The sequence below is a fragment of the Pithys albifrons genome, chromosome 3 (assembly GCF_047495875.1).
Source record: "Pithys albifrons albifrons isolate INPA30051 chromosome 3, PitAlb_v1, whole genome shotgun sequence".
NCBI lineage: Eukaryota > Metazoa > Chordata > Aves > Passeriformes > Thamnophilidae > Pithys > Pithys albifrons.
In genome coordinates this window covers 27,041,740-27,055,338 of record NC_092460.1, presented here as the reverse complement: position 1 = coordinate 27,055,338, position 13,599 = coordinate 27,041,740, and the positions used below count along the sequence as shown (strand labels likewise).

Genomic DNA, 13,599 nt, shown 5'->3' with positions numbered 1-13,599 from the left:
CGGGTGAAGTTTGGAGAGTTAGTTCACTGAATATTCATCTGGACTTAATTTGCTCTCTTCCTTTGAAACCTTTGTTTGATTATTTAATCTCTTTAATACTTGAAGGATATTTAATTGGAAGAGTGGTTGGTTACTGAAGTAGCTGAGAAGACAGGTCTATTACCTACACTTCTGCATGTAAATCTGTTTTTTTCTGTTGCAAAAGCTTGTATGCTTACTTAAAATAGTACTTACCTGCAACATGCTGAGTAATTTCTACTTTCATTAAATTTGACTGAAGGATGAGTGAACACTTCCTGGAGTTATAAATACTACAACTAGTAAGTGAATGAAATGTAATTACAAGGAAAACTCAATTTAAAATAAATGTCCATCTAACCAGAATAAAAGCTTACAGATTAACTAGGAAGAGTTTTCTTTGAAATCACTGAAATGCTGATTGTATGACTCACAAAAATAAGAACGAAGTAAGTTTTAGGTTTTGTAAGAACATAACAAATATTTGCAGTAATTGTAATTCCACATATTTTAGCTGTATGTCTTAGTCTAGTAACTAGGAGTTATAGCAAAATCCAACCTATGTCTGAAAATGCATATTTCAAATTAGAAGTGGATAGAGGCAAATCTAGTTTCTACATAGAAGGTATAGCTATTTTGACAGCCTGTGTGATGATGTCTTTGAAAAGCTTTAGAAATCTCTTTTGCATCAACTTGGTGACTTTGAAGGGTATAAAGTTGGAATATTTTTGGGCCTGCAAAGGAGGAGTTTTGATTCATTTGGCAGCAGCTGATTATTGGTTATTGAATCATAATCTTCATCTTATTCTGCATATAGCAGGTCAAACCAGTTGGAACAAAGCAATAAAGTGTATTGAAAAACAAAAAAAAAGGCAAAGCTCTTGGAATCTAGGAGGAATGAATATCTAAAGAAATTCTTAGAACTTACTTAAATGCCATGGCACATAGCAAGTTCATCTGCCTAATTTTGCCAAAGGTGACCTGGAAAGGCTGTTGTGGGGAGTTTATTTATTTTTTTACTCGAGTTTCTGCCTTTTTCCTTTTTATTTTCATTCTCTGTTTTGCTTCTTTGGCTTAAAGAATGCCTAAAAGATTTTTCTTTTTTTTTTTTAAATTCTTATTTTGTTTTCACTGTTGGTTTTTTTTTTTTTTACACTAGAAAACCAAATATTCAGTCTGTTATTCTCCACTCTGACTTGCACCTCTGGTTATCTGTGGGCATTGCACAATCACACCTCTCTGGCAACAAGAGTGATTTGAAAACTTGAAAACAGTTCAGTGCCCAGTCAGCAGTGCTGATGTAACCAAGCCTGGGGCTCCAGTGATGTCATCAATCTGGTTTTACACCACACAGTCTTGCAGAGGGTTGCACTGGCACACCTAAGGCAGAAGGACAGAATTTCTTTTATGGGAATTTCTGCCAAACAGAATGTAATATTGAAGTAATGCCTCAGTGGTACTTGGTGTTCTAAGGTTTTTTCCCCAAGTAGCTGTGCTGAGTCCTTAAGAATACTCCTCTTTTTTTTTTTTTTCCAAAATGTCATTGAATTTATGGGTTAATAGCAAGTGTTATGGTTTAACCCCAGCTGGGAACCAAGTAATGTGCAGCCTCTCACTTTACTTCCCACCCCCTGTCTCCAGTGGGATGGGTAGCAGAATTGGGGGAAAAAAAGGTAAAACTGTGGGTTGAGGTAAGAACAGTTTAATAATTGAAGTAAAGTAATATTATATAATTACAATAATAGTAGTAGTAATGAAAAGGGCAAAGAGAGAGAGGAATAAAGCCCAAGACAAACAAGTGATGCCCAGTAAAATTGCTCACCACCCACTGACTGATGCTCAGCCCAGTCCCTCCCAGCCAACTCCCCACAGTTTATATACTGATCATGATGTTATATGGTATGGAATATCCCTTTGGCAACTTCAGGCCAGCTGTCCTGGCCATGCTCCCTCCTTGTGCATGTCCTGACTGGCAGAACATGAGAAGCTGAAAAGCCTTTGACTTTGGATAAGCACTACTTAACACACTGATGTTACAGTTGTTGCTATCAACATTACTCTCATAATAAATCCAAAACCACAGGACTGTGCCAGCTACTGAGAAAAAAGGAAAGCATTATATCCCACCTGAATTCAGGACAGCAAGTAAAAATTTTTAATTTTCTGATCACATTTCACTTCCTTTAATTGCTTTATTTCCATTTTCTAGACCTTTTTTTGTGATGTCCTGACCTTGGTATTTCTCCCTAGTCTAGTAGTCTGGATAGGACTAGAAATTTTTATTGCTAAGAGAAGACAGGGATTTAAAACCATGGAGAAGACAAAAAATGAGATTATTTTGAAAAATAAAACTTTCAGACCTCATTTTTGTAAAGAAACAGAAAAAGGGGCACAAGCCCAATTTTTTTCACCTTTGCAGGTCACTTTTAATGAAAAGAAACTGCTTCAAACTCCAAGTGACAACAGGAGGGGTTAATAACCCTTGTGTTGTAACTTCAATTCTCAGAAGATACATGCTTTGAGAGGCAGCATGATCCAGGGGAATAAACACAGCATTGGGAATCTGGAACTTCTATGTTCAAATTCCAGTTCTGTCAGTAACTTGCTATGTGGCCTAAGGCAAGTTCTGTGCTAATTTTCCTCTTTTTTGTGAAGGGGAAACTGGGACATAGTTCTACGTGTGTATTTTCTGTTTGCATAGGATGTAAATATTGGCTTCCTCTTTAACTTAATCTATATTTACCTTGTGTGGGTGCAGAAATTGTTTCGCTGTCTTTTTTTAAACAAACTGAAAACAAAACTAAAATCTGAAGATTTCTCCTGGTTGCACCAGCAAGCAGAATTCTGTCCCTGTGATCTGTAGGATATAGCGGGTTTCAGACGCCTTGAGGCTTTGGTTTGCAGCCTTGCTAAATGTTGACAGAAATGGAAGGTAGTTACTGACCAAGTATCTGCATAAGAATGTTCACTATTTTTACTACTAAAACCCCCTTGAAGGTAGGACTGCTACAGAGGTATTGTCAAGGAGGAGTAAAAAATGAAATAATGTTATGAGCATGTGAAATGTTGTTGTCTATCATGCAAAATTATCATTGTGTTGTTCAAATTGTGGTTCCATAGCAATTTTGTCTTGTATGTGTATTGACTCTGGACAGAGAGGTCTTGGTCCGCTATCAAGTTTGTTTTCCTTGATTAATTTTTTTCTAGATCTCTTGGGATGGTCCCCAGGAATTAACGGGCCACAGTTTGAAAATTATTATGGTTTGGCTGCAAGTCTGTTCTAGGGTAGCTTTTCAGATAGACTTAACCGGAATCCTGTCTTTACATGGCAATGCAGAGATTCTTGAGAGGAACCCTGCTGTGTTTGCTTCCTGAAACTCTTAAGCCGGGGACCAGAAACTAAAATGAAAGCTGCTGTGGGAACTGAGAGAGGCTTCTAAAATCAGAGCAGTGCTGATCATGTTCTGTCATTAGGAAATATTTCACAACAGCATCTTGTATAGCATCATTGTATGGCTTCTAGGGGTGCAGTGACTGGCAGAAAGTAGTGGTTTGACTTTTATCATGTCAGGTAAAGATTTTAGAGTGACACTGACAAAGTGACCTCTTTGAAAAGTCACATTCAATTACTTTTGTGCAGTTATTTATAGGGTTCCTGTACCTCGGGCAGTTTTCCATTCTCATTTCACTGTTCTCAGAAAACTGTAGCAGTGCACAGACGATGTATGAACAATGGCTTGTATGTATATTCCAAACTTATTTTAACAGCTGTCTTGTCTTCCTCTTGTCAAGGTCTGCACAAGCTGTGAAGACAATGCAGAAGCTCACGGGTTTTGTGTGGAATGTGTAGAATGGTTGTGCAAGACCTGCATCAGAGCTCACCAGAGGGTTAAATTCACGAAGGATCATACTGTGAGGCAGAAAGAGGAAGTATCTCCAGGTAACACTCTTGATTTATAATTTCCTGAAGAATGTGTGTCTCCACCAGAAAACTGTTGGACCACCACATTTTTATTTTTTTAAGTGATACACGTCAAAACATGTATTCCTGAATCCTAGCAAACACAAAAGGAAAGATTCATTGGGATATAACCCTTTGGTGCATATGAGTTAGTGGAAGTATGTTGTTTTTCTGGCTGGTAGTGGATTTGTTTTCATAGTTTCCTGCCTTCCAGGCACTTCCTTCAATTTTCATTGGTAAAGGCTGCAATCATTTGAACAAATTTTGGTGTTTCTTTGGATCTCCAGTTAAGTGGATCTCTTAATTGAAGCAGCTAACAAAAGGGAAACTTTATTTTAAACATTAGATGGATTAGAACAGCATTACTGAATGAGACTTCACCATGGCTGGGGCTATGAAAGCTGTTTTTCTGTAATTTTTTTTCTGTCAGATGGGCTGTATAGTGGTAAGAAAACCCTGCAGGTTGGTTATTTCTTATGTTTTTTTTTTTATGAAAAGTGTTTTAAAACAAAAAATACACACAGGTTTTATCTCTCACCTGGAATGATTGCAAATTATTGTCTAGACTTCAGAGATCAGCTGCAGAAAATACTTCTTTAGGAATTTGGCTTCCCTAGGTTTGTCTGGGGGTCTACCAGATGGTTTGTATGAGCTTTATTGTTGTATTCCACAGCAAAAGGAGCCCTAATATATTGTAATTTTTCAGCATTCTGATAATAAGCATACCCAGTTAGCAAAAAAGTCTGCTGGAATTCATGTTTTAGCTAAGTATCTTTTAAGTTTGAAATGTTTTGCCTTAGAAATGGAAGAGAAGTATGTTATGAACTGAGGTGTTTTTCCTCAGTAGAATCTAGGATAATTCAGGCTGGAAAGGACCTCAGGAGATTCCTAGTCCAGCCTCCTGCTTAAAGCATTCAGATCCAATTGCTCTGACCTTTATCCGTTTGGGCCTTGGGAACCAACAGTGGTGAATGTGGTGTACAGTACAGCCTCCCTGAGAAATCTTGGCTATTCTGTGGTACAAAATGTTGTGCTTCTATTCATTGAGAACCTGTTTTGTTTCAGTTTTTCCCCATTGTTTCTTGCCTTTCACTGACATTGTAGAACAATAATAAACATAATAAGGTGCTGACAAACATTTTACTGGTTCTAATGCATCCATTGGACTTGCATAATTTTTCTTGGAAATACACAATTTTTATATGATATTTATAAATTACTATATATTATTTTAAATACATGCATTATAATAGAGATGTATTGTCATCCCACCCTGTCTACTCCTTTGCATTTTATGTGTAATGTGGGATTTACCTTTTATAATCTGTTGCCCAAAGAGTATCTTCCACCATGATACTTTGAAGATACACACTGTATTCTGTAGCCCATTTTCACATATGGTCATAGTCAAAAGTGTACACTGAGTGTACTTTCAGAAAAGGATAAAATTTAGTGAGTAAAAGTGGCTGAGGACTGTTAGGCAGAATATGACTTGGTGGTAGGAAAGGTCTCAGTTCATTCAGGCCTTCTTCAAGGATGCAGATCTAAAAATAACTTCTTCCAGATTTCTTGAAAATAAGTAGAGGAATGGGTACAGAAAAGAGACCTTATTGATCTGCAGTGAAGGATGGGCTGCAGTGTGAAGCCAGTAAAATCCACATGAACTCATTGTCCAGCCTAACTCCCAGGAAAGAAGCCTTTGTCGGTTAAATTGTTTAGAGAACAGATTTCATGTGTTTCCTATGCTCTTTAATATTTACTCACTAGAAACCGAAGTGAGACCTCTCACCCATTTAGAATGGGATCCTGAAGGGAAGTTAGTAACTTCTGGTTATTACATTCTGTGTATTTTACACTTTTGAATGCCTGTGTCTTGATATCCTCAGTGGCCCTTTCACCAGTTCAGCTGAGGAAGAAGACGGAGCACAAATTAAGTCACCCACCTCCTTGTCTCTGTTTAAGAAAGGAACTTGCTGGTTGTGCAGTGTTTTGCAGCTACAGCAGTACTGGCAATTCCTTTGGTAAACAGTTTTGTGAAGCCATAATAGATTATAATAGTGAAATAGGTTCTAGACATTTTCCATGAGAAAGCATGATAGCTCCATGCTTGAGCAAGAGTGAGACAATTGCAGTTTAATTTAAGCTTATGGCTGTTTAGGTGGCCTGATAACACACTTGTAGCATCTAGGGGACGATTATGGTAAGGAAAAAACAGGAGGATGCAAATCTCTATTTAAAGTTCAGGAGACTGACTAACATCTCCCTTTATTCACCAGAGGCAGTTGGTGTGACCAGTCAGCGACCTGTGTTTTGCCCTTATCACAAAAAGGAGCAGCTGAAGTTGTATTGTGAAACCTGTGACAAGTTGACCTGCCGAGACTGTCAGTTACTAGAGCACAAAGAGCACAGGTATCAAAGCAAAGTGCATGTTTTGTGCATCTCCCTTGTAGGAAGATCATAGAGTCATAGAATTAACCAGGTTGGAAAAGACTTCCAAAGACTTCCAAGACCATCAAGTGCAACACTAAGTGCCACATTCCAGATAGCTTGAAGTAGTTTGTAGTTCTAACGGTATGGAATAGAGTCAGGCGAAAAAAGGGGAAAATAAATTTTCTGCTCAGAAATGAAGCTCAAAAATAAACAGATTGTACCTAAAAGAATGTGAGTGCTGACTGTGTGTTAGTTAAGAAGAAAACCTAATTCTTCCAGTTGTTAATCTGGTGACCTAAACACGAGACTTTTCTTATGCTGTCAAGTTATTTGGATAGAATTTGTTGCTATGCAGCATTTCAGAGAGTCCTTAGAAAGCGCAGGGGCTGTGTTATGCAACTATACACTTATGTGTAATTTCTTCATTTGTCCTTCAACGAGATGATTATATAACAGAACATTACCAAACAGTCAGAATGGAGCAAATGAGGATTTTTTTCTGTGAAAAGCCCTTCCAAAGGAAGAGTAAATCTGTAGTTTGGCTATACTGTACTTTGACAGCACTATTTGTAAAACTTAAATCTTTTTTTTGCTGTTTTTTGGTCATCTCTTACTGGCCCCAGAAGCTGAAAAGCAGAATTATATACAACTTCTGAGTAAAAGATAAAAATCCTGCTGGTTAACACATACAGGAGTGATATGGGACAGATGCACTCTGGTTAAATGTTTATATGCCCCCTATACCTGATGTAACCACCCAAAAAGCTTGTTTGCCTGACTAGGTGAACATCAGTAGGTGGAGAAGTGTTGCCATTGTTACTCCTTGGAACAGGCTTAATGTTGCTCTTGCAGAGAGTTGCAGTCTTCCTTTTGAATTCTCCTTTTCTTAGGATTTATATCGCTCTTAGAATGTACCACCTCTTTTTCTCCTCAAATTGTTGATTATTTCAGTTTCTTGATTGAAAATGTTTGATTTGAAATTAAAACTTTCACTTTACTCAACACTCTCTCTTCTATTTCTGTATCCTTGTTTTGCACAAAGAAATAGCTTCCATGCTTTTTCATATTCAAAGTGATAGCAACATCAAAACATTAATTTTTCTTTTACTAAAATTAGGCTATGGTTACACAATATCCTTTCATATTTATGTAAATCATAATTTCTTCCCCCAATATTACACAAAATAGCCTATACAATCAAATACACTATAAATAAAACACATCAGCATTTGCTGACATGCTTCCATGATAACTTGAGCAGCACCTTCCTTCAATTAAAGAAGTATTTTGTAAGGCACTCTGCTTTTTAGTAAGTGTACCATGCCCTTTGCATATGTGAATACTCAATGCTTTTTACTACAGGTACCAGTTTATAGAAGAAGCTTTTCAGAACCAGAAAGTGATCATTGAGACACTAATCAACAAATTGATGGAGAAGACGAAATACATAAAATATACAGGGAAGCAGATCCAAAACAGGTATGTGTCAGATTTCAAGGTTAAAACTGACAGAGGGCCACTTTACATATATAGTAATTTCTTAGTGTCTTTTTTACCTCTGTCCTTTTATTCTTCTAGAAAGAGAAACTAAAGTCTTCAGTTCACTGTAGTGACTGTTTCCTGTTCAGTGTGCTTGGTTGTGTTAGGTAACTTTTGCTCAGCCTGTGAACTTAATGGGCAGTAGCTGCTTGGGTACAACAAAGCAACTTATGCAATAAAGACTGTAGAAGGCAATCTCAAATGCCTCCCCACCATCATTACACTTAGTTTCTTAGTGTAGATCCCTCTTGGAAAGTGAAAGGTTATGACTCATGCTTTCATAATGCTTGTGACATGTATTTGAAGATTTATGTAATACTTTTATGCTTGGGGCTTTATTCATTCGGTACTACAAACCTAGGAGAAAAATAAATCTGTAAATTCAGTCTGCAGTGGGCCTTTGTGACTGCTCCTTCAGCAGAGTTCAGAGGCAGCAGTACCCAGGGAGATTCAACACAGTACACGATGCCGAGTGCAACTTGAGCTCTTCCTTCATCTTAGCAGTAGAGATTTTCACAATATAAGATTCAGCTTTGCTGTTATGAGTTTGAGCACTGTTGTTGAAATAGCTAAATTAGAAAGTGTACTGGGTTTGTTTCTGGAGTGCTATTCTACATTAGATGGAAATTAGACTTAAACAGTTTTGATTGCCATAGACGCAACCATTCCAGAAATGTGCTGGACAAGTGAAAATTGAGAATTTCAACTACAATGAGCACTAATTTTTTATCAGTGACAGATGTCAGTAACTTTACAGATTTACGGCATTAGAATTTGCCACCAGGTAATTAATTTTATCATAGGTCATTCTTATTTGCTCAATTTCTCCCAGTAATTTTCTTGACTATAAGTATCTGATGATATGTGTATTAATTGGTGTGTATGACCAAGAAATGTTGTAGTCTCAGCAACAGATTTTTTTCAATACTGTGTAGAGGGTGGGTTTGTGAACTAAAGAGTATTATTTTCTATTCTGTTTACTTACAGAATTCTTGAAGTGAATCAGAATCAAAAGCAGGTGGAACAGGATATTAAAGTTGCCATATTTACACTGATGGTGGAAATAAATAAAAAGGGAAAAGCTCTACTACATCAACTGGAGGTAATTTAATTTCTAAGAAACAAAAATATCAGTCTTAATATTTTTTCCTATGTATTCACATTAAAGTAAAAAACATTTCTAGCACTAGTCCCCTGTGCATGTCCTATCACAGTTGCAAAGTGGAGACATGTCCAGTACAAGCAACTTGAGCAAGTGGTGTTTTAGTGGAAGAGAGTTTGATTTTTGAGGGGTGGTAGCTGTTTTGTTTGTAATTATCATCTGCGTTGCCTGCTTTGGGAATCAGGGCTGTTTCTGAGCCCAGTTTCTTTCTCCCTGCTTTTGCAAGTCATAGTTCTATGCATCGTACATGAAAAGTGTTCCCATCAGAAATTTAGCAGTTCGATGGCAAATCACAGGATAGAATTGTCTAGAATGGATACCTGGAAAAATATTACCTCCAATTTTAAAATGTATGTATAAAGAGGCACACACACACACACGGACACGGACACAGACACATATATATATTTGTATAAATATGTAGTAAGAGAAAATGAGAATTAGCCTACAAAATCCTGGTATCTTAAGTGAATGTATACTGACTTTTCTGGTTGACAGCTGCATGGGGGATCAGAAGTGTTTTTGAGAAGAGCTAAATGAAACCACTACAAATATCGAAGCTAATGCCTATTAGCTGTAAGTTGAACCATTTGATTGGAACTGCCTTTCTACTTCCAGACTCTGGCAAAAGAGCATCAGAAGAAACTTCTGCAGCAGCAGCAGGAAGTGGCAGGTCTCTCTAAACAGCTGGAGCATGTCATGAATTTTTCCAAATGGGCAGTTTCCAGTGGGAGCAGCACGGCCCTCTTGTACAGCAAACGCTTGGTAAGGTTAGGAAGACAGGTCTCTCCATTTATTTAGAGACTGTAGTTTAAGCAGATACACACACACACTTGTCAGTATAACTAGTATATTAGAATACTTTCTACTAATTGGAATATTTATATGTAGTTTTTCATGGTGTTCTCTTAAATATAAACACAGAATATTTCTAATAAATTATCTCTGTGTTAGACTCTGTTAAACTGCCACAGAATTGTTGTAGGTCTGCAGAAGTAGGAGCAGCTCCTTCTCACTGAGTTGAAACCTATGAAGCCCTGAAACACTGGGAGAAAAGGTTGTGTGTCCTGCATCATCACTGCACTTCTTTTCAATAATTGCTACAGCTTCTGAGTTAATGAAAGATGGTATATATCACAGTGTCTGATATTTAGCATTTTAATGTGAAAATTACTATATTTCTTTGTTCTCAGACTTGTCTCCCACTAAAAGTCTTCCAAAGTTGATAAAAATGAAGCAGAGGCTTTTGTTTGTCCATGCAAACAGTTGCAAAGCTAAATATTTTATTGCTATAATGACTCTTGGAATCTGAGTGATGTGCTCTCACTAAGCTGACTCCTCATGGTGAACAGATATTCTAGAAGATTTGAAATAAAAAACAAACCAAAAGTTGACCATGATTTGTCCAAAGGTTACTAAATTGTACTAGCCTGATAATAGAAATCTGTGTCTATGAGGAAAGATGCTAAATCTTTTTTTGAAATTCCTATTACGAGTTCACAAAGTTTTTTATTTTCTCGTTGCATAGTTTTGAACCTACCAGGGGATTCTGTGGGTTTTGTTTGTTGGTTTTGAATTTGTTGTTCAGTTTTGGGGATGGTTTATTCTTTTCTTTTTTAATATCCATTAAAAATACTGCAGGCTGTAGCAGATCGTGGAATATCAACTCCAAGTAGTTAAATTTATTTGGCATGCCTTATATTGCCTCAGCAAGTCATATTTTTTTAATTGAATAGCGAAAACGGACATAAAACATATAATTGCATAGTGTTGCCACAAAGACTCTGCTAAGTGAGTAAGAAAACAAGTTGCACTGCAGGCATCTTAATCACACAAACAGTATGCAGTTGAAGAAAAGAACCATCTCACCCATAAAGCCTCACCACATGAGAAATATTTTTCAAAGGAACAGATTGAGCTTTGGGAAGCTGGTGTTACTTGGGAGTTGAGTAACTAACCTGTCTGGGCATCTGGAAAGACCTATTCCTGAACAGTGTTGCATGATGGAGCATGTGAGACTTCTGCTATAGCATATCCAACCACTTCAAACCAGGAGACAGGAATCCCCATTGGACATAAGTGTTACAGCTCAGAGGCTGCCCCGCAGGGAAAGAGCACACTATTTGCAGCAAGACTGTTTCCCAGCCTAGTTCTCTAGCACAAACTAAATGTTGTTAGCTACCACTACTACTAACAGGAGGTAACTAGTCAGGATTTTATCTACAGTATATGTGTGTGCACAGTAACAGCAAAATAATGGAGCAAACTATGACAAGAACTATCTGTGACCCGTATTGGTAACAGGACAAAAGAGTAGAATTTCTGTAGTGCCATATACTTGATTCTGGGAGTATACACAGAAATCCAAAGAAATCTTACTTTCAATACTTAAAATTTTCCATGGTCATTAATAAGACTGAAATCCCGTTTGTTTCTTTTGTTTTGGTTTGGTTTGGTTTGGTTTTTTTTAATCTAGTCTTACACTGTCCTGCCTAAAATGAAAAGAAAAACTTGTAAACTGGAAGCTCTTATAAAATTCTGCTGGTACAAAAAGCCCAACAGACTACTATAATTTGAAACAGTTAAGATGATTTTGACAAGTATGTCTCTTGAACTTTTGCAGGAAGTGATCTATCATTCAAGACAAACAAGTGTTAACCTCCTCAATTTTTTTCTGTATCTGCTGTTTGTGATTTCCAAATTAGTGCCCTGTGTATCAGTGCCTGATATTTCTAGTTAAACAACTACAAGAAAACATTTTCTGTCTAGGAACTAGATAAATACAGAGTGTTTGAGAGAGTATTCTCTTCTGTAACCATAGTCCAGTCCTTTGGAACCAAGGCAATGCAATAATCTGAAAATATCTGTGAATCTGAGAGTTTTCAAAGACAGACTTCATAAAAATCTGTTCTTTGGCTGTCTGAAGAAAACTTAAATTGAGTACAAAGGAAAATTCCCTGTCATGATACTTGTTGCCAAATGGATGGCAAACTTTTCTTGGAAAGAAAAATGGATGGGCTAACATAGATTTTGGGGGGGGGGGGCACAACAATGATTATGTGAATCTGTATTTCACTTGCAAGTAGTTAAAGACACTGAATGTTAACCAAGTTTGTGGAGGGATATGTATTTCTACAGGGAAGATTTTTTTTTTTTTAGTTTTTTAGGCTGTAATTGATTTCTTTTTAAAACTACAATGGGAATAAGGGAAAGATACTAAAAATATCTCTTTATCTGTAGCTTGGACAAGTGTCTCCATCTTTAATCTCAATTCTCTAGTGGCTTGTTCAGGGTTTTTGTTTGGTTCGTTGGTTGGTTTGTTCTGTGCGTGTGTGTGTGTTTGAGTTTTTTATGGTGTTCAGACATGGCTCTGGCCCCAGAGGGAAAAAAAAGTCTTGTTTTTGTTCCTGTTCTAGATTACATATCGACTGCGATATCTTCTCCGGGCAAGATGTGACCCTTCGCCAGTGACCAACAATACCATCCAGTTTCACTGTGATCCCAGCTTCTGGGCTCAAAATATTTTCAATCTAGGTAGGATAAATTTTTATTAGCCCTTTGATGTCGTGATCCTATTTTGAAAGCAGCTTTGTTTTTTTGAAGATAGGCTCTGCACTATTCATTTCTTGATGTACTATATTAAATTTATTTCCATACTTGTAGAAAATATATAAATGCATTGCATGGCAAAAATTATTATTTATGAATGCTAATGATAAAGTATTAGCAAACTTATCTTGCTTTAGTGGTACATGTGATGGTGAAAATAGCAGCTTTCAGTTTTTTGGCCAATACACATGATTTCTGGCTTCTGAAACAAGGAACACTATTTCACATCCTAAGAAAGGCTTCCAGGTCAGTATTGTTCATCTTTCAGCCCTTTCTTTTCTGCTTGAATCCCATCTTCCCAAGCTGAAACCCATAGCAGCAGCATAATATAGAATCACAGAATATCTCAAGTTGGAAGGGATCCATAAGGATCATCGAGTCCAACTGCCTGCTCCTCACAGGACTACCTAAAAATAAACCATACGACTAAGAGGATCATCCAGACACTGCATGGACTCTGGCAGGCTTGGTCCCATGACTGCATCCCTGGGGAGCTTGTTATAGTGGCCACACCCTCAGTGAAGAACCTTTTCCTAATGTCCAGTGTTCAAGAATCCCCATTTACTCCCTTGTTATGCTGAACAATAAGCCTTGGAAAACAGATGAAGAGAAGGAGAAAATGCCAAACTCAAAAAGAAGGACAGAGAACACTACGTTTTGATAGTTGTTTGGCTTTTATGTTGTCTTTCCTGAAGTTGTGGGGTAGAATTCAGAAGGAAGCATTTTTTTAATCAGTGTTACAAATGTATTTAGTCCTTATTAACCTAATAGATTTTAATCTTGTCTCCAAACTGGTCTTTACATTTTTTTCTTACAGCTGTAAGTTGCTGCTAGGGTGTTATGATACCGGTGAATCCCAGAACCTGGAAGCTTTGCAGTT

At 37.2% G+C, this 13,599-nt stretch overlaps 1 protein-coding gene across 1 annotated transcript in view; it reads left to right on the top strand.

Annotated features, from left to right (window-relative positions):
• Nucleotides 1–13,599, top strand: part of TRIM24 (tripartite motif containing 24) — a 63,638-nt gene that overhangs the window by 27,375 nt on the left and 22,664 nt on the right. The window contains exons 3-8 of the mRNA XM_071551105.1: nt 3,811–3,958; nt 6,256–6,388; nt 7,772–7,888; nt 8,936–9,050; nt 9,729–9,875; nt 12,527–12,644. Of these exons, the coding sequence (XP_071407206.1) occupies nt 3,811–3,958; nt 6,256–6,388; nt 7,772–7,888; nt 8,936–9,050; nt 9,729–9,875; nt 12,527–12,644 (778 nt within the window). The remainder of the gene's footprint in view (nt 1–3,810; nt 3,959–6,255; nt 6,389–7,771; nt 7,889–8,935; nt 9,051–9,728; nt 9,876–12,526; nt 12,645–13,599) is intronic.